This window comes from Diachasma alloeum, unplaced genomic scaffold, assembly GCF_001412515.2.
Source record: "Diachasma alloeum isolate Michigan unplaced genomic scaffold, Dall2.0 Dall_scaffold_00200, whole genome shotgun sequence".
Taxonomy (NCBI): Eukaryota; Metazoa; Arthropoda; class Insecta; order Hymenoptera; family Braconidae; genus Diachasma; species Diachasma alloeum.
In genome coordinates this window covers 1,830,554-1,856,014 of record NW_021680365.1, presented here as the reverse complement: position 1 = coordinate 1,856,014, position 25,461 = coordinate 1,830,554, and the positions used below count along the sequence as shown (strand labels likewise).

The 25,461-nt window shown below is 36.9% G+C and overlaps 4 protein-coding genes across 4 annotated transcripts in view; 1 reads left to right on the top strand and 3 right to left on the bottom strand.

Annotated features, from left to right (window-relative positions):
* Positions 1–949: 949 nt before the first annotated feature.
* LOC107035765 (ankyrin repeat, SAM and basic leucine zipper domain-containing protein 1) lies at positions 950–4,445 on the bottom strand. The gene is made up of 3 exons (XM_015253338.2): positions 4,115–4,445; positions 2,457–3,460; positions 950–1,470 (listed from the first exon to the last, which is right to left on the bottom strand). The coding sequence occupies exons 1-3, from the start codon at positions 4,193–4,195 to the stop codon at positions 1,095–1,097; spliced, it is 1,461 nt and encodes a 486-aa protein (XP_015108824.1). The 5' UTR covers positions 4,196–4,445; the 3' UTR covers positions 950–1,094.
* LOC107035766 (probable phosphatase phospho2) lies at positions 4,271–8,428 on the top strand. The gene is made up of 2 exons (XM_015253339.2): positions 4,271–4,533; positions 6,105–8,428. Exons 1-2 carry the CDS (start codon positions 4,492–4,494, stop codon positions 6,825–6,827), a joined length of 765 nt encoding a protein of 254 aa, XP_015108825.1. The 5' UTR covers positions 4,271–4,491; the 3' UTR covers positions 6,828–8,428.
* LOC107035763 (WD repeat-containing protein 6) lies at positions 7,780–15,611 on the bottom strand. Its single transcript, XM_015253335.1, has 4 exons — positions 15,429–15,611; positions 13,439–14,157; positions 9,173–11,258; positions 7,780–8,302 (listed from the first exon to the last, which is right to left on the bottom strand). The coding sequence occupies exons 1-4, from the start codon at positions 15,493–15,495 to the stop codon at positions 8,046–8,048; spliced, it is 3,129 nt and encodes a 1,042-aa protein (XP_015108821.1). The 5' UTR covers positions 15,496–15,611; the 3' UTR covers positions 7,780–8,045.
* A 1,326-nt stretch (positions 15,612–16,937) lies between these two features.
* The window catches only part of LOC107035794 (plexin domain-containing protein 2), a 47,188-nt gene continuing 38,664 nt past the window's right edge, over positions 16,938–25,461 (bottom strand). Inside the window, exons 3-7 of the mRNA XM_015253386.1 lie at positions 24,743–25,271; positions 22,413–22,622; positions 20,550–20,924; positions 19,109–19,254; positions 16,938–18,597 (exon numbers count right to left, since the gene is read on the bottom strand). Of these exons, the coding sequence (XP_015108872.1) occupies positions 18,529–18,597; positions 19,109–19,254; positions 20,550–20,924; positions 22,413–22,622; positions 24,743–25,271 (1,329 nt within the window). The 3' untranslated portion in view covers positions 16,938–18,528. The remainder of the gene's footprint in view (positions 18,598–19,108; positions 19,255–20,549; positions 20,925–22,412; positions 22,623–24,742; positions 25,272–25,461) is intronic.

Sequence of the window (25,461 nt, the reverse complement as noted above, 5' to 3'; positions counted from 1 at the left end):
GATTATGAAAATTCCTAGTTGACAATTCTTCATTTATTGAGTGGTTTTTGTAAGGGGAAGAGGGTAAATGAATCTTTTTCAAAAGACGATAAGGTGGGATCGGCATAGCGAAATTTAAAGATTTTTTTTTCGTTTTGAAGATATTTTTTGAGAGTTTAAAATGAGAGGTGACTCATTCGAATCGTATCGTTCGGCCACGAGATATTGAGGATTAATGAAGGGTTATTTTATCTTGTTTTCTCATCATTTAGGAATTAATTACCACAATTAGGGAAAATAAATATGAATTTTTAAATAGAATGTTCAAAACTACTTTGGTAGAGATGGAAATATTCTGCAGGAAGAGGTGATCATTGCTGATATCGCTCACCAGCAAGTGAATAAAGCAAATGAGCAATTGAAGTAATTAATTCACTGATGATTGTTGAGGGAAGAGAAAATAAACCTTTTTCAAAAACCTATAACTTGAGATCCACACAGTGAAATTTGACGATTTTTTTTTATTTTGAAGATATTTTTTGACAGTTTAAGATGAGAGGTGACTCATTCGAATCGCATCATTTAGTCGCGAGATACTGAGGTTTAAACAAGGATTATTTTATCTTGATTTCTTCTCATTCAGGAATTAATTGCAACAATTAGACAAAATAAACATGATTTAGAATCGAATGTTGAAGACTACTTCTGTAAAGATGTAAAAAATCTGCAGAAAGAGTTAATAATTTCTGATATCACTCACCAACAAGTGAATGAAACAATGAACAATTGAAGTGAATCGTGTTGAACGTAAAATATCTATCAATGAAGGAATTATTCAGGAAATGAATGATCTTGCAGAAACTGTCAAAAGATAATTCAATAATAAATTTTAAAAATGAGGTTTGGAACTACGTTTCACCACTTCTGCACTGATTTCCCTCAAATGAAAGGGATAAACAAAACACAAATGTTTGACAATGTTCAACGTAAATTATATTTGTTTTTCCAACGTTAGATAGAACATGATAAGAGAAATAAAAATGTTGCTTCAAATTTAATAAAAAAATTATGAAACAAAAATACTGGTTTGTCATGAAGGAGTTAATACTGAATACTCAGTTCCACAGTCTTGTTGGGTATCCAGTCTTCGATAAGTAGAATCCAGCCATCACAGTGGCCCCCAGGATGATGGGCCAGCGGCTCATCGTCTTCTTCTTGTCAGGACCGATGTACTCTGGTGGCGGATAAACCACACTGTCTCTCTCCACTTTCTTCGCGAACTTGAGCATCTGGTCAAGATCTTTCCTCAATGATCCCAGGGTTTCTTCGGTCTTTTGGAGCTCGTCTTTGAATGTTTTGTTCTGTATTTCGGACAGTGTCTCTTTGGGCTTACCAATCTGTAAGACACTCCTCTTGATGAACCGAAAACTCGAGCCAATTACACCGATCTGACGAGCTACGTTTCCTAGAGCCATAACTCCGTCGTAAAGTCTAGAAGAAAAAAGAAATATTAGAAATTTACAGCTGAAAAACGTAACATTGAAGCATTTTTCATTGTTTCCTGTACTTGCATGCATGAAGAAACTTAATAGAAAAACCTAGAGCTGTGTTTAAAAAATTCTATTGAATTTCTATTGGAAATCTACAAAAGTTCTTTTGAAGTTTTATGAGAATTCTATTAAAAAAATTTGTTTTTTGCGCCATTTCTATAAAAGATTATGCAACTTTATCATGTTATTTTGTTAAGAAATATTTGATAGAAAAAAGGCAATAGATTTTAATTTTTCTATAGAAATTATTCGGCGTAAATTTTCTAAGGGTGTTAGACTGTATGTTTATTTGGTTTTCATAATAAAATCCATGATAAAAAACCTGGAAAATTTATGACCAAGAATTCTTAGAGCAAAAATTCCAACACAATAAGTTATATAGAAAAATTAGCATCTGTGGATATTTTTCATATACATAATATTTTGTATTATAATATTTTTATAATTTTTTGGTAGACATTTGACAGAAAAGATTCAATAGATTTAATTTCTTCTATAAAGATTCTTCAGCCCAAATTTTCCCAGTTTTTTCCGCTGTATTTTTATTTGTTTCTAACGATAAAATCCAAGAAAAAACGTTTACAAATTCATTCTCAAGAATTCTTATTGAAAAAAATCAGCCTCCACAGACTTTTTCTCTGCAAAAAAAATTGGATACGAAAAATTCTCCGAGTTTTTAATAGAACAGGTGTAAAAAATTCAAGAAATTTTTTGATAGAATTCGAATTCTAAAACTCTAAGAATTGCAAATTAAAAATTATTATCCAAATGAATTATTCGAAATCAAAAATAATCTGAGACATAATACAAAATAACATAAAAATCACAAATTAATATACCTCACTTGGATTAATTTCAAGCAAAAGCTAGAACCCATAAACTACACCCCAAAAACTCAAGCATTAAAACCTCGAAAAAGCCCCTTACGTATGAGAAATGGTCTTATTGATGCTCCCCAGGCTCAGATGGCTCCACCTCCACGTATGGAACTGCATGAGTCCACTCAAGAACTGTTTCCTGTGATACCCCACATCCATCCCGAGCCTAACCAGGTCCTGCTCAGTGAGCTGCAGGAACTCATGCAGCTCCATCCCCTGGAAGATGGGCCTGTACCTCTCCAGCCCGAGGCCATAGAGCACAGCAGCCACATCCACGTTAACGAAGCGCTCCTTGGTCCCCTTGATCCCCGAGAAAGCCTCCTTCCACTCTGTGACATGTGCCACTGGGCAAAAGCTCTCGATCTCCTCCTCCTCGAACTCCAGCATCTCCAGGATGTCGTCAAAGCCTTTGGTGGAAGCGATGTCTCGAATCGTCAGGTCACGTCTGTCCTTCAGACCCACTGATGCCTTCTTCGACATCAAGATCTTGACGATCTCTGGGTGGTTCGAGGTAACTGCGTAGAAAATAGCAGACCTCCCGTCGTTATCGACTGCGTTGATGTCCTTCACATGCTCCAGCATCTTCATAACAACCTCTGGATGCCCTGTTTTGCAGGCGAACATGAGGGCTGTTCTCCTGTCCTTGTTCGTGGCATTTGGATCTGCCTTCGCTTCCAGGAGAATCGAAATGCACTGGAGGCACTGATCGGACTTTCCGTGGGTGGAGTCGCAGACGGCCATCAGGGGAGTGTAGCCATTCTTGTGAGTGTTTGGGTTCGCTCCTCGCTTCAACAGGTGCTCGATCACCCCTGGAAGGAGGGCGTTGCAGGCGTAGAGGAGGAGGGTCCAGCCACTGCTCAGGAAGGCATTTATGTCGTGGCCAGAGTCCAGGAAGGAGTCGATTGTGGAGAGCTCTCCTGTCATGCAGGCTGTCAAGACTTGCAGGTGGAGGTCGTAGTCACTTGGCTGGGACTGGGGGTACAGCTTGTTGTTGTTCTCCTGTTCTGAGGGCTTTGAACGGAGGCGTGGGGTGAAGTTCCTCGTGTGGGGGTGCTGGGGGTGAAAATTGGGAGGGGGGCATTAGTGAGAGTGAGGGGTGAGATCTAGAGATGAACCGGGCGAGGATTTTTTATGGTTTAAGAAATCAGCAGAGATGTGGTAAAACGATTTGAGGAGAGACTATTGTGAGTTTTAAATGGAGTGGGCTATTGGAGTGACATTTTTCATACGTTGAAGAGCGATTATTAATGCTTCAAAACGAATAAGCGTGCAAATAAGTTGAGAATTGTTTCGACAGAAATCCTATATAATTTTCTAGAGAATTCGTCAGATTTTTCTATGAATTTGCAGGGGAGGGTAGGGTAAAATGGACACTTCAGACTTTTTTAAAATTATTCATAACTCAGAAACGAATGTATCAATAGAGCTCAGTTTAGGCTCATCACTAAGGGGAAGAATTGTTCTTTGTATTGAAAAAAAAAATGATTAAATTTCATCAACATTTCAACCCGTTACTAATATTTTTAAAAAAGTCAAAAGTATCCATTTTACCCCAACCTCCCCTATTGCACGTGTTGTAACAACGTCAAAACAATGAAATAAAAAGACAATTATAAGAATAAAATAATAGATAAAATTGCCATGAAAATTGCATAAAGTATTCTAATACGAATTAGGTTAGGAATGAATATTAAATTCGACAATTACATCTTCAGCGGTTGAAAATCCGTCTTCATCGTCAAAGTCCCCATCCGACGCGTCGCCAAATCCTCCAGGTCTGAACGACATTTTCAAGTTTAATTAAACAGCCACAAATTTGGAAATTGTTATCTCGCCCTGTCAACAACACAACCAGCCGGCCTTTTCTTTTGTTTACATTCCAACACAAAGCAGCACATGCCAGTGGTAAAAAAACATGGCGGCGTGTGCCACTTGTCTCAATTCACCGATCTGTCGACGAGTCATAATAAAAATTATTTCCCAGAAGTAAACAAAAATAAAGGAATTGACACTCGATAAGTGGAATATTTCAACAAGTATGAAGTGGTCATTTCCGCGATATCAGAGCGAATAAAGGAGTTTTAATGATTGTGAAGCAGTTGAGATCATTCACCTCACGAGTAACCGTACGTAATTACTATTTGGCATGGCTCTCAGTTCTAGGAATTGATAAAATAATGGGAGGTCAGTGAACTTCGATATTTTCATCATTTTTCGTTGATTTACAAACAAAAAATTTCAGATCGTTTGTGTAGCTGGATTAATTTCCGACAAAAAATATCTCTTTGTGGCAGTAGTGTCATATATGTATAACAAAAATGAAATTTCATGGATAGTTTAGAATTAATTTTCAAAACAGTGACTTTGAATTCAATTTAGGTTTGACAAAATTATGAAATTTCGAATTTCACTGAAAATGTAATGGGGTTTCAATTTTTTGAGCAGCAGAAGAAACCAACAATTCCTTAGCTCACTTGAATGTTCAATAAGAATATTCATATTTAGTAAAAAATTGATCTATGTTTTTAATTAATTGAAAATTGAAGCATTTATTCCTCTGAATGTTCCGGGTTATTTATTAATTTGGGTGGAATAATGGAACTGAAATATACAGCTTCGATTGAACGGAATTCCTTGAAATTTCTGTGGAACAATGACCCGATAAGGATTTTAAAGAATTTAACTGGAAATTTGAGCCTAAAAATCTTTAATAGTGTACTATTAGAAAAAATGCAAATTTCATGGACAGTTTAGGAGTCATTTTCAGGGGAGCCACGGTGAATTCGAATAAGAAAGAAAAAAAAAAGAAATTTCAAATTTAACTGAAATCTCAATGAAATTCCAATTTGTTGAGCAGCAAAAGAGAACATGAATTCCATAATTCACTTCAATTTACGATAAAAATATTTATATTTAGTATTAAATTACGCTGAATTTCAAATTAATTGGAAATTGAAAAATATTTTTTTCTGCATTTTCCTGATTCCTAGTAATTGTCATGGAATAATTGAACCAAAATTTACAGTTTCAATGACTTTGTCATCAAATCGATATTTCAATGACGGAATTTCTTGAAATTTCAGTAGAACTGTCCCTAAATGCCTCTAGTGAAGATTTTCGAAACTTAACTTTTTTCGAAATTTTCCTTCAAGTTGAATTCTCTAAGTTTCAATTGAAAACCTTTGAAAGTCTCAACTTCAGACTTGAACGTTTCAAGTTGAGACCTTTGAAACTCTCAATTTAAGCCATCTGAGAATCTCAACTTGAGACTGTTGGAATATTCGAGCACAGCTCTTTCATTATTGTACAAAAACTACTCGACAAAGATTTATGACATACTGGGAAAACAGAAAGCGATTAATTTGCGATCCGTTGTTCTCTGCGCTGGAGAGTGGTTTAATCCTAAACACATGCTGAAATTTAAAGGACTGTGTCCTCTTGAGTCGTAAAACTCGATTATTTTTGCTTTTCGTTTTCACAGTGAGAGTTTTCACTTTGCTATTGCTTTCTCGGGACAGCAGTCCTCTAGTACAGACGTGCCTTTCTCGTGCAAATAAAGAGATTTTAATAAACTATCTCATTGTTTTGCCACATTTACTTATTCACTTGCATCCATATTCCATTAGAGACTTTCAAAAGTTTCAATCCGAGATCATAAGTTTCAAAATAAAGTTTGTTTTTTCTCTGTATCGTCCAGATGACGAAACCTCTGCTGATTGCCTTCGACTTCGACCACACAATTGCAAACAAGAACACTGATCATGTGGCCTACGAGATGCTCCCCGGAGGAGTCCCCGAGGACGTTAAAAAGCTGTACCACTCAGGCGGAGGCTGGACGGAGTTCATGAGAAGATGCTTCCAACTCTTGCACGCAGCAAAAGTATCCAGAGAGGATCTCGAATCAACTGTGAACGCGATTCCAGCGGTCCCAGGGTACGAGAATCTCCTCAAGAACTTGCACTCCAACAACTGCGAAGTGATAATCATCAGTGACTCCAACTCAGTCTTCATCGAGAATTGGTTGGTCCATCATAAGCTGAAGCACACGATCACGAAAATCTCGACGAACCCTGCGTTCTTCGATGATGAGGGAATGCTCCACGTGAAGGAGTACCAGGACCAGGACTTCTGTGACCTCAGCGAGAGGAATTTATGCAAGGGATATGTTCTAGAGACTTACATAAAGGAGAGAGCGAGTCAGGGGATCATATTCCAGAGAGTAGCTTATGTGGGGGATGGCAAGAACGACTTCTGTCCGATGTTGAAATTATCTAAGAATGATCTGGCGTTCCCCAGGAAGGACTACGCTATCATGAAGTACCTGAGTAACCCAGAGGAACCCTCTTTGAAGGCTGAAATTCTACCCTGGAGCGATGGAAATGATATCTGGAGGGAAATTCGTGCTCGAATGAATTTTTAAACGTTTAAAACTTACGAATATATTCGATATTCGAATTCATTGATTTGGTAGAGGAGGGGAGAACGAAACGGATTTTTTGTTGATATGAAGTAATTTTGGAAATGAGTGATTTTAAGAGGAAATGTGGGAGAGGATTTTTGTGGGAATTCTATAATTTTTCTCTTTCTGGTAAACTCCTCATGGCTGAGAATTTCCAAAAATTTAATTTCTAATTATTACGTTCTACCATTCCTCATGTCTTGATTAATTTTTTATAGTTCTAATAAAGTTGCGAAAGTTTCATGCTTGTTGAAATATTTGATATTCAGTGATTCATTTAGTAGAGGAGTGGTAAAACAAAACAGAATGGAGTATGTTAAATCAACATATTTTGGTGATATGAAATAATTTTGGAAACGAGTTATGTTAGAAGAATATGCAAGGTAGGATTTTTTAGGAAGTTTACAAACTTCAGGAAAAGTTTTTTGATTTTTTTCTGGAAACTACTTGTGGCTGAGAATTTTCAAAAAGGTTAAATTCTAATTATTACGTTCTACCATTCCCCATGTACTTAATTATTTTTTTATATTTGATTTTTTATGAGTTCATCTGAAAGGAGATGAGTGCTCGAATAAATTTTGAGCGTTCATACCTACAGAATCATTCGATATTCGAATTAATTGATTTAGTAGAGGAGTGATAAAACGAAAGAAAATCGAACCTGTAAATTTAACACGCGTTGATCATATGAAATAATTTTAGAAGTGAGTAGTTTCATTAGAAAACATAAAGGGATATTTTTTTCTGGAATTTTATGAGCCTTAAAAACAATTTTCGAAAAGGTTGAATTTCACTTGCTACGTTTTACGATTCCCCTACACTCAATTAATCTTTATCAATTAATTCCTTTTGTTAATTAATCTAGGAACGACTCTCCCAGGAGAGGGACTAGTGCTTGAGTAATTTTTCACCGTTTCATTTGTAACAAATTATTTTATATTTCATTAAATTGATTTAGTTGTGAAGTATAAAAACGTAATCGCGCAGAAAATCGCAAGTTGATTTTCAATAACTTTATCTGAATATGAAATTTTTTCTGCATCGAATGTAATTGAAAGAAAATGTGAAGAGATTTTTTTGGGAGTTTTTTTCAACTACGAAAAATGTCTGTTGACATTTCATTTCGAAGGCAGTCATCCTTGCAATTAATGTCTCATTACTGACAAAGTTTGATAAATTTCAATTTGTTAATTCATCCTTTGTCTCATTTTGAAGAAGCAAGACTTCCACTCCTTGTCCATAAACAAATGCCAATGTCTCATCAAAATTTTCCGGATTTCTACATATTGTCAATCCTTGCAAGTCTGATACAAAAGTTTGGATGATTTTTTTCGGTGTAACCGACAACTTCTCATTGGAATAATTGTAGTCGTAGAGAACCACTCGTTGGTCGATGGCAGTAGTTAATAATTGATCGTTAGGGATAAATCTTATACCTGAAAGAATTATTTTTCAATAAATTCATGGATAATGGATAAAACTGAATGGTCAACAAATTATTTCAGTAATCAAGTGGTAAAATAAATAGGTTAAAGGCGTCATCCTTCCCCATTTTCCCTTTTTTTCCAAAAACCAAAAATTGTTACAATAATTAGATTTTTATAAGAAACTCTTTCATACACTGTTGAAAATTAATTAGAAATTAAAAACATGTAAACTATCATTATCCTATTTGAATTCTATTTACAGTAGACAAAGTAGAAAAAGTCAATAGAATTCAATTCTTCTATATAACTTATTCTATTGAGATATTTTCTATAGAATTTCCTCGGTTCTAATTTTCCAAGTTTTTCGTTTGATTTTCTTGATGAGAAGAAAAGAAAAATAGAATGAAAAAAACTTAGAAAATTTGAGTCGAGCAAATTCTATAGAAAATATATGAAAAGAATAAGTTATACAGAAAAATCGAATTCTGTTGACTTTGTGTATTGAATGTTTTCTATTGAACATGTCAATAGAATCAGCCAAAAACTAATAGAAAGTTTAATAGAAATTCAATCGAATTTTCTAACGAGTTCGATAGGTTTTTCTATTAAATTTTTTCGTACGTGTATCAAAACTCGGCTAAGAGCTAATTCAACTTGAACCGTTTTACCCCTTCATTACAGAAATCCATCTATTCCCTAACATTTCACCACTTCCCCTGATGAATCAAACCCAGAGTTAACTCTGGGTTAACTCTGAGTTCATGGAAATCTCCCAGAGTTTCTCTCTTTCTTCTCTGGATTTTTTCCATAAACCCAGAATGGACCAGAGTTAACTCTGGGTTTGATCTATCAAGGTCGCCCCTGAATAATCTCGATTACCTGTGATCTGTGCGGAATGAATCTCCGAGGACTCCCACTGCTGTTTCATCCTCACCCCCATACTCCCCGCCGGACTCCCCAAAATTTCGAATATCGAAAAACCCACTTTGTTATCATCTCCCCCAGAGGCCACAAAACACTCCTCCCCATTCCTCAGAAAATCGTAGCTATTTATCCCAGACTGATGTGCCCTCCACCTCCCGAAGGGCTCGACCCCCCGTTGCCCAAAGCCACCCTCATCGCTCCTCGCTGATCCCTTCCTCAAGACCTCCTCCACCACAAAATCCACATTCCACAAATTAATAAATCCATCAGTGGCCATCGAAACCAAAATTAACCCCCTCTCATCCCGAAACGAATGAACCTTCAGAACACACCGATTAAAATACCGAATCCCCGCAACAAAAAATAAATTCACCCCCTCAATATCATAACAAAAGGCCCTGACGAGCCCATCGGAACACGCGACGAACAAAATCACTAGATTCTCATCCTGTAGACAAAACTGCACCGAAATATCCATAAACCGAGTCTCAGGATCCAGAAAATACGAGCGCCCACTACTCTGCGAGCACTTTCTCCTGTCCCTATCAGTCCTGAGCATGAACGACGTCAACTCGACCCCCGTGACATCCTCGGCCCCCAGAGTCTCCTTATCAGTATTTAAATTCACCTCCCAGACCTTCAGCTGAGCCCTCCCACCCCCAGAGAACACCAAGTTCCTCGAAAAGTTCTCGTCCCCCTCCAAATTCAGTATTTCTATTTTTTTAACACTCGAGATGTGTCCGTCGTAGACATCCAAAGGCACCACTTCGTGCCCTGATTTTTTTCGGTGTAGGGCACTGACCCGAATGCTGCAGTCTTCGCTCCCAGACAGAATAATCGTGTGTCTGGCAGTGGGCAGGACAGCTAGGGAGTGCACCTCCTTGGAATGAACCCCTGGAATTATCGTTCCACTCGACTCAATAGGAACGCTCTCCATCGAATGCACTTGTTTATCCTTTATGCAAGTGAAATTAACAGTTCCATCGTTGAAGAGACAGTCCCAGGACCTGTGTCCCCCTCCACAGATGACCCTCAGGACCAGTTTACCGAGACGAGTGCTGTAGATCATGAACTCAATCTCCTTGAACCCTAGGATGTAAACGTCGTCATTGGTACTGACGGACCTGCTGACCCACTCCATCGGCATTTTCCTCCAGTGGAGGGGCTTCAGGTACCCCCCAGAATCATCTTCGAGGAGTCTGTGGTACCTCAGAGTCCCGTCCCTTCCGGTACTGATGATTTTCCCTCCTGAACTTCCGAAGGACTGCACTCCGAGTCTTCCATGGATTCTCGGGAACATCTGCTTTGGGGTCTTCGAGGGGCTGGGGGCGAGTGCGTAGACGATTATGCTGCCTGTGCGGTCCCCACAGATCAGCAGGGTCGAGGATATTATTGCTGACGTCGTCCAGCATTCTTTACTGGGGGGTAATGTGAATTCTGAATGAATTTCGAGGTTTTTTTGGCTGAGGTGGAGGATTTTCAGGGCCCCTTGGGCTCCGCAGACCAGGATTTCTGTGGGGGAGAGCCAGTGGAGGGAGAATATCTTGGAGTTCACCACCTTTTGGTCGATCACCTGGTGGAGTCGCTCGTTTGAGTCTTTTTTGAGAATTTTTTCTTCGTAAATTATGACGTGACCGTCTTGAGATGCAAACGCAATTTTTTTTCGGTCTGGGGAGGTGTGCGTGAGGCAGTAGCTTTTCAGTCTTGGGAGACTGATGGTGGTTTTGGGTTGAGGGGTTCGAGTGAATTGATTGGGTTGGTCGTAGAGGAGGAGGTCGCCGCCGTCTAGGAAGACTACGCGAGCTCCTGAGTTTAGGTAGCTCACGAATTTCGGAGTTTTGCTTTCGTAGGTGAATTTGGGGGTCAGGAGGGGGGGCTTGAGGGAGGAGGGGGGCCAGGTGGTGACCCCACCGTCACCGCCACCGGTGATTATTTTTGATTTGTCGGGGGATATATCGATGCTCCAGATGGGCGCTCCTCCGTGGGCGATTATTTTGTTGCGGAGGGCGCCGGTTAGAGACCATATGCAGATGAGAGAATCCTGGAGAGTTGTAAAGGGAAATTGTGAACATTATCTTGATCTTCATTAAGGATGTTCGACACCCTTTTAGCCAAAATTGACGTTGTTTTCATTTTTCTGGCAAATTATCGATGGGAGTGACGTGAAAAAATATAACGATTTTGTGGTTTGTCATTCTTTAATAGCTCACGAAGTTGCGTAGTGGTGTGATAATTTTCATGCGTTTTTTCTACAATTTTGTGATTCTTTTTAAAAGTTTAGAGAAAACGCAGGAAAATGTTCGCACCACCTTAAAATTTCGTCAGTCATTAAATAATGACAAAACGCAAAAACGTTATATTTTTTCACGTCAATTCCATCATAAGTTTGCCAGAAAAATTAAAAAAACGTGAATTTTGGCAGAAAGGGTGTAGAACATCCTTAACCCTCGAGACCCTCGAAACTCAAACGAGACTTTTTAACTATTACCACCATTCGTTAACTATTAACGAATCGCGGTAACAGTTAAGAAGCCTCGTTTGATGCAACTGAATTGTTCCACCTTTTCTGTCAGTGCACTCGAGTCCACTGTCTCGATGAACAACGCGCCGCGCGTGTTACGGATTGCGCGGTGTTGCCACATTGAAGCCTTATACGTGAATAAAAATCTACACTGCACACATTTTTCTCGAATTAAACACCATTTATGGTCTAAAAAAAAAATCGCGTTCTTTATGAGACGCCAAACACGGCACGTGATAGAGGTGTTGAGATGTTCCTAGTATGTTTGAACTGAAACGAACGACGTGGCAACAGCGCCGCTAAAAACCGACTACACGAGTCCACTGGCTCCGGGCGGCGAGGCGCCGCATTTCTGTACCAGTCTCACTAAATTATTATTTTTCATGGTATTCATGGGGTTTCAAGGAATAGGAATTTTACCAGTCCATTCTAGAGGGTTTGAACTAGGCATTGTAATTTTTAAAAAAATTTTCATACATAATTTTGCATGCAACAAGAAAAAATCGAGACAAGGCGGCGCATTGCTCATTGAGCCAGTTCAGGAGGGTTGAGGATATCGCAGTGCTTTGGCCATTTTTTCAGCAGTGAAATGCTTTTCTAAATGAATTATTATTCTATTGTATAGAAATTTGAAAAAAAAATTAGAAAGTTTACTTTTGGGAGAAGATTGATGAAATAATTAAAAAATTGCAATTTGAATTTTGAGGCTTTCGCGGCCAACATTATTATTTAAAAAATTTAATAGAAAAACGTATCGAATTCGTTGGAAAATTCTATTGAATTTCTATTAAACTTTCTATTAGTTTTTGGCTGATTGTATTGACATGTTCAACAGAAAACATTCAATAGAAAAAGTCAACTGAATTCGATTTTTCTATATAACTTATGCTTTTCATATATTTTCTATAGAATTTGCTCGACTTAAATTTTCTACGTTTTTTTCATTCTATTTTTCTTTTCTTTTAATCAAGAAAATCAAAGGAAAAAACTTGGAAAATTTGAGCCGAGGAAATTCTATAGAAAATATCTCAATAGAATAAGTTATATAGAAAAATTGAATTCTGTTGACTTTTTCTACTGAATATTTTCTATTGAACATTTCAATAGAATCGGCCAAAAACTAATAGAACAGTTCAATAGAAATTCAATAGAATTTTCTAACGAATTCGATAGGTTTTTCTATTGAAATTTTTCGTCCGTGTTACTATTCTGGCACCCATGGAAAAAATACGCGCACTGATAGAACAGATTATAGTTATTGTTAACGAATGGATTTTGGTTGGAGATTAGTGTCTATTCAGTCCCACCAAATGTTTATTCGTTAATAGTTAACGAATGTATATTTGAGGAGCCTTGTTTGAGTTGATTTTCGCCATTCAAGTGAACCATTCGTTAACTATTAACGAATATTCATTTGGTCATATTCAACTCTACCATTTGTTAATAGTTAACGAATCTCGTTTGGAATAAATGAATCATTCTATCAGTGCGCCCTGTTCTAGTTTGAATAAAAAAATCATTGTAAAATGTTCGGAAACTTAGGGTCAAATGGGGCTCAAATGAAAGCTCTGATGTTCGACTACAATAATAGATAAACATTTCACCGGGGAAAAGACAGCCAAAGTACTTGGATATCCTTAATTATTCACCTATTGAGTCCCTGTAAATTTCTCCACAACAATCATTCGATTTCCACTTACCTCTCCAATGCTAATAACATTATTCTCCGTGACAATTGATTTCCAAACCCGTGCGGTGTGTCCAAACATCGTGGTTAACAACCTGACCTCGACGTTTTTCCATTCTATCGAGTGAGAAATCGAATTCACGTCGTTCTCCACAACTTTCCACAATCTTATGGTCCTATCGTCCGAGGTGGAGGTAATGAGCTTCAGTTCTGGATGATAAAACACTGAGAAAATTACGCCTTTATGTCCCTTCAACCGATGCAGAACAGCTACATCAGATGAATAATCAATTCTGTTATCGACTTTCCATAGTAAAATTTCTTGGAAGACAGTGCAGCTGAATACGAGAATTTCCTCGGGGGTTTCAGGTGAGAGGTAGCCCCCGTAGGAAATGCATCTCTCCTCGCAATGGACATTCCTGAATTTTTTAGTTAACGTATTGAATAAATGAAGATTATTGTGGGAGAAGAGAATATAAATGTGGTCGGAGTTCTCGCTGAAGAACTCAGCGGCGATGATCCAGTCATCGAACGCATGAGAGTTTTCTCTTTCTATTATTATTTCCTCGGAATCAATTTCAAATTTAAAGATACTGAGGTGCCTCCCTCCGAAAGCAATCAGTTTATTAGAGGTTTTCACGATATTATGGATGACATCGTCGTGGAATGTCTCTATTGACTTCAAAAATTTATGATTCGACGCTCGAAAGACTCTCAGTTGATTTCCAACCCCTGAAAAGTTGAAATGAGTCGAATCATATATTTGACTGTTTTTTCTTATTAATGTTTTTAGTTCATCAGTTTCATTGGATAATTTTTTCTTGAATGGAAGATACAATCGTTCCCCTTCATGATGACCCTGGACTGAGCCCAATTGGAAAATTTATTCCTGAGTTATGAACATTGGAAAACAAGTAGATAATTGTATTTTTTTTTAATGAGTACAGCTATGGTCGTTAATAAATTGGCAATTTGCTTCTTTTTAATTCTTATTTCACTATTCTCGTCTTCTATTTTTTCATGTCATAGTACTGTCATCAATTGAAATGTCAGAGTTTAACCCTGGTTTTGCCAGAAGTTAGTCGGGATCATGAATCAATATGAATAAGTATTCAACATAATCGACTAATACCTAAGTTTAATAGAAATAGAGATTTTTATTTAAAAGAAAGCTCATGGCAGTATTGTGTTACTTGATAATCAATGATGCTGTTCTCACTATTTTTCAATCCTTGATTTAATGATGATTTATTCAGTAATCATGACAAAAGCGATTTTCTCTTTCAAATCGCATAAACAATGTAACTCAGAAAAGAATTATGCGGTCCCCATCATATTCTGATGGAATGAAGAGAGTATTATTATTAATTTTTTGAGAAATGACTAATTCCATTTTGATGAAATTTTTTTGGGCGATCGTTGAAAAATTGTCTGAATCTGCACGAAACATTTAATTTTAATTGGTGTTCATGAATGGAGTTTATTAAAGTCTATAACTCTACATTCATGGAAAAATTCATGAAATTCGACTGATTCCTTAGAAGAAAATCTCGAAAAAAAGAGAAAAAAGATCACATACATACATACCCTATCACCCCAAATTGGAAACTTAAATTTGAGCGATTACAAATTTTCCATTCAGAAGCAAAAAACAATACTCCAATACAGATATATTGACCGAATGGAATTTCAATAGAATTCTTTTAGAGTTTAAATAAAATTCAATAGAATTTCCTAGAGAAAGGGACAAGTATTCGTCACGTTATTTTGTGAATATCTTCAGAGTGGAGGCGTCGGGATAAAAATGTAAGAATACCTTTTTTGTAGCCCTTTAAATTCCCTACAAAAAACCGTTCCTTCAATTTTTCTCTAGAACTCCTCACTGCGAAAATATCCGCTAAATAAAACAGAGTAATTTTGTGCACCTGTCACATGTTATGGCTGCGCCGTTCAATTCTGCGAACAGAAATGTCCACTCGCTTCCACCAAAAGTTTCAACTCACCAATGATGATATACCCCTCGACACAGCGAATCGCGAGGACGTCACGAGACAATGCAACGGGGAGCATTGTAATCCCACGGGGTCATTGGATGGATGAAGTTTATTTTTTCAATGACACGTGGGTCTCACCCATGCTGTTGTTGTTTGTCGGAGCTTAGATAGGTTAGGTTGCCATTGTTGACATCACTACACCTCCCTCCCCTTAAAACGTGCAACACTCCAACTCTGCTCCGATATTTCGGAGCAGCGCTGACTATAGTAAATAGGTCAATTTCTGGAAATATTCCATAAATAAAATGAAAATTGTACGAATTACTTCGCCTTTTAATAATATTATTTTTTTTTCATTCTGCTTCTGTTTTTTTTTTCATTAAGAAAATCAAACAAAAAACGAGAGCAAGCGAGTGTAACCCTGGTAAGGCTATTCGTTCATATTTATTTTCTGCATCTAGCATATTCCACATTATCATTCCGAGTCTTCTTCGCAGGGAGACACCGGCGCCTTACTCACTTGTGAAGGCAGGGCATGGGGGATCATTTAGGGGGGGGGGGGGGCATCACCCCAAATGAGTTTGCAAGTGAAGTACTCGTACAGCAGATCTATCCCTATTTATCATTCATTTCTGGTGTTGTCAATGGTCTACTCTGATTAATGATTAATCTCTGATTAATAAAGCAGCATGTACTAATGTCGAAAAATGGCCAGATCAATGTATACTTGAATAAAAATTTACTATCAAGAAGAGTGTATTTTGCCTTCATGATTTTCCATTGCATTCTGGTTAATCTAATTTCTGGTATACCGATCTCACTCGCCTTTGATACCAATATGGCAGACTAGTAACACACATTTCTTTTTTATTTATTTATAACACACATTCCTAATAATACACTATTAGTTTTTTCAATTTAATCGTGTACCTTTCGAATTTCAAAAATATATATGTGAAAAATATACGATTCCTATATAATCCATGCATGTCGGGAACGAGGGAATATATTCCACATATTCCCTATAATTTATATTCTGACCCTTGTAGCCCTCAATTTGACCCTTAATCTGACCCTCACAACCCTTAATCTGACCCTCATAACCCTTAATCTAACCTTTATAGCCCTTATTCTGACCCTCATGACCATTATTTTGACCCTCGCGACCCTTAATTATAGAGTCTTAATTTCGAGTACTAAATTTTTATCACCAGAAGTTGATTTAAATTTTTATAATATAGAGAGATACTATGATTTGTGTTAATTTCAAGTATGGCTCATTCAATAAACATTTATGATATAATTAGGAGCAGAGGGGTGTCTGTAATTTACGATGCTTGTGACGAAAGGGGGAGGGGGTTGCTGAGGTTGTGACGTCACGCCACTGATTTGTCATTTTTAATCGACGAAATTGCAAATGCAATTTCGGAATGTTGTAATGACAACAATTTAATAAGTTACGAAATATTCAAAGAACGTCACATTAAAATGTAATTGTTCATTCAATCACAAAACACATTGAAATTGAAATATTTATTATCACAAACTATTAAATCAATCATACAGTGTAAATATAATAGAAAGCTTATTCAATTCATTCATAATAAACTTTAAAATTTTCCAGATATATGTATACATTTCCAATTACCAAAAATTGCACCGTGCAACAAAATACATGATTGTAAAAATAACTCCATACCAATAAAATGACAGAAAATTTGAGAAATTAGCACTTCATGGTCTCTCCAACCCAATAAATCGTACTTGTACGTAATTCCATTGATCTTTCGTTCTTTCGAATCAACCAAAAAATCCAGAAGTGATGTTTTCTCCAGAAGGCACCCTTTGATGACAGTATTGTATATCTCACTTAAGAGTTATGTAAAAATAATCATCGAAATTAATCTACTATGTACACACAAAAAAAAATAGAGTTTATAACCGATCAGTACTGTCAGATCATTCGAATTTTCATAATATATATATTTTTTATCATCTCCCGAGTGTCCCTTTAAGAGTGCTTGCCTCGCTTACAAATTCACCATAAAATATATATACTCATAAATATAATAGATATGTTTATATATCTCCATTTTTCCATGATTGAGAAATTTGATAGCTCGCTGAAAAATTTTACTTTCACAAAACTAGATAACATTCCATGATTTTGCTCTCTTTTGACTCTGTTTCTCTTGCAACTGAAATTTCTCAATCAAAAATAATTCACTGTATTCTTCCTAGAATCATTACAATGTTTGCCGTAGACAGAGAAAATTACATACCTAAAACAATTACAGCGATGAATTCGTTTAATTAGATATTAAAAAAAGGAAACACATATTCTTAAACAATAACGAAGTTCACCATATCCTGCTAAGAATCACATAATCACTCAATCGCCCGGTTATGATTGCTACATCACTTGTCCTCCAACTGCAACTGTTATCTTTTTGTCAGGTAATTGACTGTGAAGGCACTTGAATTTTTACAATTTTAGTTTCAGTCATGAATGTAACGGAACAAATCAATTTTTCCCATATTCTTAAACATTGAATCATCTCGATAACGAGTGATTTCAGAAAACAATACGAAAAGACATTTCTTTTTGGAAAACTTGATCTAAAAAAACGTCCTGACAATTTCCCCTGAAACCACTTGTTCCTCAGATAAACGCACAATTGAGAAAAATGACAAATTTGATTTGTTACCATTTACAATTGCACTGCTGAATTCATCTAGATAACACATTCATAATTTTTGAAGTATACAATTGATAATTCTCTCGAAGGATTTCTATTTGAAATTAAATTTCGTTGAAATGGAGAGAACATTATTTTACAGAATTGCATTGTCGCACGATATCACATAATTGGTCCATCGATAAAGAAAGATAATTTGTTGTTTATTGCTCTCCCAATTTTCAGGTTAAAAGGCCCCGATCCAGGCGTGATGCGTCATTGCAGCAGGCAACTTAGAAGTAATAAAGACTCTTATCAGCTTCACACTGAAGCCTCTTGATATAATTTTTTTTTCTTCATTAAAAAAAGGTGAAAGGGGAAAGAATTTGGTCCGACAGTTTCAGAATTGACTGTTATCGGCTATTATCTCATCACATGTGGATTGTTGCAGCTGTGTAACGAGCTTCACCTCGTCGCCAGTTCCACTGACTTGGACGGTACTGAAAAATTATGGAGGCGGGTTATTAATATCGAAATTATCTAATGGGGTCATTCAAGTATTACGTGAGCAAATTTTTGTGATGCTGCATGCGACGAGTTCATGTCTAATATCCTGGGAAGAATGTCGGAGGCATGAAATATCTTGGAAATGCGAAAATTTCTATGCATATAGTTGATGAATATTTTCGTTTAGGAATAGTTGTGGTGGCAGATAAATTTTGAGAGGATATTTCGGCCCTGAATGTTTCTTTAGGACATATTTTGTCAGTTATTTGGACGGCAGAGCTTTTTTTCTCTCAATGCAGCAACGGTCAAAGCTCCACAACTCCTCAGCTATGCTCATGCAATATCTGAATGGTCCCAATTATGAAAGTACTATTGCATCATAAAGATTAAATATAACGTACATCTCTCATCTTGGGTAGCAGGGGAATAAAGAAAGTTAGTCATGGTTTTATCGTAACTTTGAAATTCAGAATGTCTTTTCACATAATGATTTGATTTACTCACTCTGATTAACATTTGACCAGATGCGCTGTGAGGATTGCGATAAGCGTAGGCGGCCCAGCCTGCCAGTCCAGCGATAAGTGAGACTACCAAGAGAATTCCAATTATTCCGGAGACTCCCATGTGATTCATATTCATGTGTTCATGAGCTAAAAAAATAGAATTGATATTCTGTTAAATAAGCCATTCTTGTGGGATGATACATTCAGGGGATGTGTAAGGAGTGACTTAAGGGAAAACGCCGTGACATTTTTTCCGCGAGAATTTTTGGGGGAATAGTACGAAAGCTTAAAAATTATTGGAACGATGGCGGAGGATTTTTTGGGTAGTAGTATAGATTTTTACTCTGCAAGGCTTCGGTCATCGCTTGCTACAAACAGGTCCTGAGACAAATTGTCATTGAATTTTTAAACAATTCCTCTCAAACTTACTCGCGCTGTTTGTATTTTTTCCTCATGTATTTTCTTACTTTCATCAGTCACGAAGTTTGACAGATATTTGGTTACGAAAATAATTGAAAAGCTAGTGCGCAGATGTCGAAAACTAAAGTAGATTTTGTAATTAAGGTAAATGGCCCTACGTCGTGAGCTAAGGTGAACACATCATTACCGTGGAGGTATCAGTATCCGAAAGCCTAAGCAGAATCCCAGGAAAAGTTGTGTATTTCGTTATCCAAGTCGGAAATATTGTATTTAACGGACAAAAAGTGATTCCGAACATTTGAAAAACAAGAAAAATTCAAAAAATCGTATGAGTAATGCAACTGTAAATAAGTATTAACGTAAATAAGTCGATGTGTCCCATGACCAAATATCCGACAGCCGAATTCTTATATTATCAATAATCTTGGTATCTATAATGTAAGACTGGGTTTTGTTGAATAGTCCTCTGACGACGAAAAAACTTGAAATCCAATTTCTACTCCGATGGTAAGTTCCATTGCCTCTTAACCCTAGTCCGGTCACCGAACGCGACCCTGCGATTGGTCACCTCCGCGGGGATTCCCCGCCGTGTTATTTAGGCTTTAGCGTTGCCGAATTCACTCTACACTGTCCGGACGCGTTTAGCAAGTTTCCGGCAACGTCGCGCCATGGGCAATTACATTTAACATGGGAAAAAATAATTCATCTGTCTGAAATAATTTGTTTTCTTTAGGAATTTTGGGAAATATGTTGTTCTAAAAACTACTATAATTTTTTAGACACTTCAATTGACAATTTTTTTAATAATTTTTCCGCTAAACCAGTCAATTCTTTTAGAGAAAAACGACGCGCGGCCGGGTTTCCCTCATAGAGTGACCAATCTAGGGTTAATTTCAATTAAAAATAAATCGTAATAGAAATTTCATTCAGAAGCAAATTGCTAATTTATTAGCAAAAATATATTGACTACGTTGTGACAAAAGCAATTTCCCACTTGTTCCCTCTCAATATACGCCACTTACTTTGCTCCAAAGCAGAGAAGTCTTTGGAGAGTCGATTAGGCTCGACACTCGCTGACAATTCTCCCTCGGGGCTACCCCTGGCAGGCTCATGATCAGTTGTCTTCTTGGCGGGACAACTGGCCGCATCCCCGATATTCTTCTTATCGCAGTCCTTCTCCACCCAGTCTTGCCTATTCCTGAAGGTACCCGTGCTGCATTGATTCAAATTTGGACACCACTTGCACGCAAATTCCGGGACCTTCGTCAAGCAATCCAAGCAGTTGTCCATCTCCAAGCATGTGGGTAACGCTTTGAGGCAGATAACTGTCCAATTTTTTATGTCCTGGCGGCTCAAGTTCACACGGTGGTACTCGTAGATTGTTTTTCTTCGGACATCTGGAAGAAAAACAATGGGTGAATGCTTATGATATGTTTTGACGAAACATTCTCCTGAAAACAAAGGAACAAATGATTCGAGGACGTACTTATTCGACATCGCAAGGCATAATGTCAGCCTGAAAGTGAAGAATATTGTTCAGAGGAATGAGTTACGCTTCTAAAACTGCCTGGCTATATACAAAAACAAGCAAGGGTTCGAGCCCATCCGACAGAAGGCATGTGACCGTTACCTTTTGCGTTACTAGTCTCTTTCTTTTTTTTGTTTTTACCGATTCCATTGGTAGTGAGCTTCCGAATGGATCCGCAGCAATTCCCTATTCTTGTGACAGGCACACAACCGCAACCACATACTACCGGGTGGTTACAGGAAAATTCACCCTTTTAATGAAAAAGATAACTCGGCCGGTTGCGCCCATTCAAAATGCCAACCTTCAGTATTGTAAGAGCTATAATCATACCAGATTTCAAGTTGCTATCCTCATTCTTTCTTAAGTCATCGTGCGTTCAAGAATCAAAAAGTTAAAAAAAAACAGAAATATCTCGGAAACTTTGTAGAAACGGATCCGTATATTTTCATTGATCCAGATAGTGGCTGCCGAGACGAGTATTTTGAATAGAAAAATTGAAATCCGTCTAGTAGTTCACGAGATATTTGAAGAAATATATTTACACAACAGGTTGCGTACCTCAGGAACCGCTCGAGCGATTGCGCCCATCCAAAATACCAACCTTTAGTATTATAAGAGCTAGAACTATACCAAATTTCAACTTGCAATCTCCTTTTTTTCTCAAGTTATCGTGCGTACAAGATTTTTCATGAAAAATGGAAAAACGGCAATATCTGTAAACTGTGTATTTAAGAGTCTGTATATTCTGATTGACCTACATACAGGCCACCGAGACGAGTATTTAAAAAAAAAATAGAAATTGGTATAGTAGTTTTTGAGATATTAAGGAAAAACGAAATTTAATCAAGTTGTTATATCTTAGGAACTACTGAACCGATCGGGCTGAAACAGCGCCCCAGAGTTGAGCTCAATAATAGCTGCAATGAGCCAAAATTTCAGATTTTTATCTACGAATTTCACCGTATTTATGTCGAATTTTCTAAAAATTAATCACCTAAAACTCAATTTGTCGGATCCTTTCCTCTTCCGAAAAATATAATTTCTTAATTTTCAGCGTGATAATCGTACAATAAACAATTAATTTTTATGCACTAATTATTCGTTGTTAGACATATATCATCGATCTTCAATGTATGAGAAATCTCACTCCAATAGCCCGCGACTTTTGAAACTCATATTCTCCCCTTAAACATTTCTCTATCACTATTATACGCCTGGATATGATCCAAGAGTCTAGATACATCTTAAAATACCATCGCCAGATGTTGGCGACACATTCAGTCTGCAGCCTGTCTAGTTCTAGTTCGATTTCGAGAGTCCCTTTTCAGAAACTCTATTTTTGATTTTAAAAACTTACAGTAGTGAGTTTTGTCCATGATGTAGGCGTCACTGAGTCCCACTTTGACGGGATGGGCTTTATCCTCAATTTCTTCAACCAAAAGCGGCATCACTGCGTAAACGAATACGATGTTTCCATTTTTGTGGAGGGTCACTTGGAACGTGAATGGACCGGCCTCTTGCTTATCTTGAAGAATCACTTTTGACCATTCGACTGTGAAAGCTGTACCTGGGGGATTAATGAATATTTAGCGAGGTCAGTTGTTAATTTTTATCAAGAGATGATTGGAGGGAAGGCTGAATAGGAAATTTAATTATCGATTTCAGTAGCAAACGGTAAAACGGTTTATCGACTTGGCTCTTCGCTAAGTTTTCGAAGAATATCTCCGAATCTAAGGGAGATGGCGAAATTTTCATAATGAGCCTTTTTATAGATTTTAATTCGCTCTCCAGAAAAGGTTATTGCAATAATTTGGCTATTTGCATTAGAGATATTTATTGAAAACTGACCAACAGTCAAAATCGACTTGAACCTTTTTACCGCTTCGCAACTGAATTATTGTCTTTCATGTGCGATTTCAGTTGAAACCTCTAAAAGAGCCTTTTTCTTGCGAATTTTATAGAGAAGGATCTAAAATTTGCATGAAACTTCATCTCTAAATGATTCATTCGCGATTTTTTTTTTGAAATAATGAAGAATATAAAAAAAATTGTAATTCCCAGATTATAAGTGAAATGTCTCAATCTCCATTGGAAGAATAGATAAAGAATTGGAAGGAACAATACGTGAAACGAAGTTATTCTCATTAACTTAAAGAGACCTAAAACCCCCATATAACATTGACTAATAAAAATAAATTGTAAATTGTAAACAAATAAATAAATTATAAATTGTACACTCTTCATCCTGGAACAGCTAAAATGCTGAAGTTTAGTTCTGGTTTTATATGAATCATAATAATTCGCTTACATCAAGTGGCTTATTCATGACTTTTTCGAAATAATGATTAATAAGAAACAAAAGAAATTAAAACTTCCATGTCTTAATTTTCATCGGAAGAATAAACAATTAGAAAGACAATACGTGAAACGTTATGAGTTATTCTCATTGACCTAGAAATTCACGAATAACCCTGACTAATGACAATAAATTATCAATTTTAAGCTCTTCATCCCTGAACACCAAAAATGCTAAAGTTTTAATTCTAGTTTTACATGCGACCATAATAATTCGGTTACATTAAATGGTTCATTCATAACTTTTTCGAAAAAACGATTATTAAGAAATCAAAGAAATTATAATTTCAATATCTTCATTTTCATCGGAGGAATAAACGAATAGAAGGGCAATAAGTGAAACGTTATTCTGTAATTCACGGGTAACTTTCACTAATAAAAAGAAATTATCAATTGTAAACTGTTCATCCCAGATCACCAAAAATGTTGAAGTTTTAATTTTAGTTTTATGTGTGACCATAATAATTCGCTTACATTAAATGGTCCATTCATTACTTTTTTGAAAAAACGATGAATAAACAAGTAGACGACTGCAGCCATGCGGCTGTACATATTCTACTGAGTAGGGCGTCTATTCTTTTCTGGCCATCAATATATTGATTGCGGGTTTCCGAATGGATGCGTTTATATCTCGAGTATCTCGATTTTTACTCAAGTTAGAGCGCGAACAAGGATTTCAAGTCAAAAACAGAAAAATCCAAATATCTCAAAAACTTTGTATGAACGGGTATAGATGTTTTGATTGATTTAGATAGAGGACATCATGCCGAATATTTTGAAAAAAAAAATATTGAAATCGGTTGAATATTTTCCGAGATATTTGCGAGAAAAGGTTAAAAAACGAATGGATATTGCTCAAAAACTAATGGACGGATCAAGCTGAAGTTTGACATGGAATTAGTCTCAAGTTATACCAATTAACTGAAAAAATTTCAAACTTTTTGGAATGATTTTTCCCATTTAATCATTAAATTTACGAAAAAATGACCACCGGCTGGACCGTGCCACGTACAGGCATGGTCCCCAAACTTCGTATTTTTACGTTTCAGACCATTTTGCATCATTTCCAAGCAAAATTAGAAAATGTGAAAATCGAACGATTGCAATGCGTCCATTCGGAAGCAAAAATCAAAGAAATTATAATTTTAATATCTTCGTTTTCATCGTAAGAATAAACAATTAGAAGCAACAATAAGTGATACGTTCTTCTCTAATTCACGAATAACATTGACTAATAAAAAGGAATTGTCAATTGTAAACTCTTCCTCCCGGAACAACGAAAACGCTGAAGTTTTACTTCTGCTTTCATATGAATGACAACAATTCGCTTACCATTGTCGGCATACTTCACATGACTATCGTCTGACAGTCGTGTATCGAAATTCGCCATCAGCGGGGCAATGTACTGTGTGGCAGCGAGCCAACTGTGTACAAATTCCCCAGTATACAGAAATCCACCAGTTGCAATTGTTATATTACGAACTTTGTGTCCGTAGAACGGAAAGTCAAACGTTAGTTTAACAGTGGCTGCTCTACGATGACTGTCGCTCAGGAGACTGTTGATCTGTTTGTCTGGGTGATTGTCGAGATCCACCCAGAAGCTCCTTCCGATGCTCTCATCCACGTAAAATGTACTGTTGTAGTACTGGTAGTTGTCCTCCTCGGTTTTTGTTATGTTGTTCTGGGTGAGGGTCTTGTTAGTTACATCGTTGAATTTGTCAATCATTATACTGTCTATGTCGGATGAGTTTGAGGAGGGCTCGCTCTGGGTCAGGTTCACTTTTGTTGTTTTGTTGTCGTCTCTCGTGAGGGGTTTGTCCTTCGTCGCATTCGCCCATTTTGTTTGATTTGCCCAGATTATCTGTGGAATTCAATGGAAATTGTTAGAAATTGGAGAGCCATTTATTTCACCCTTTCAACATTTCGAAGAATACTTCGGAACTAGCGAACGGGCGCTTCGCGCTAAATTCTAATTCTAAGAGAATTAGAATTTAGAGAGAAAAAATTTCCGCTTCACCCAGCCGGGAATCGAACCCGGGTCTCCCAGATAC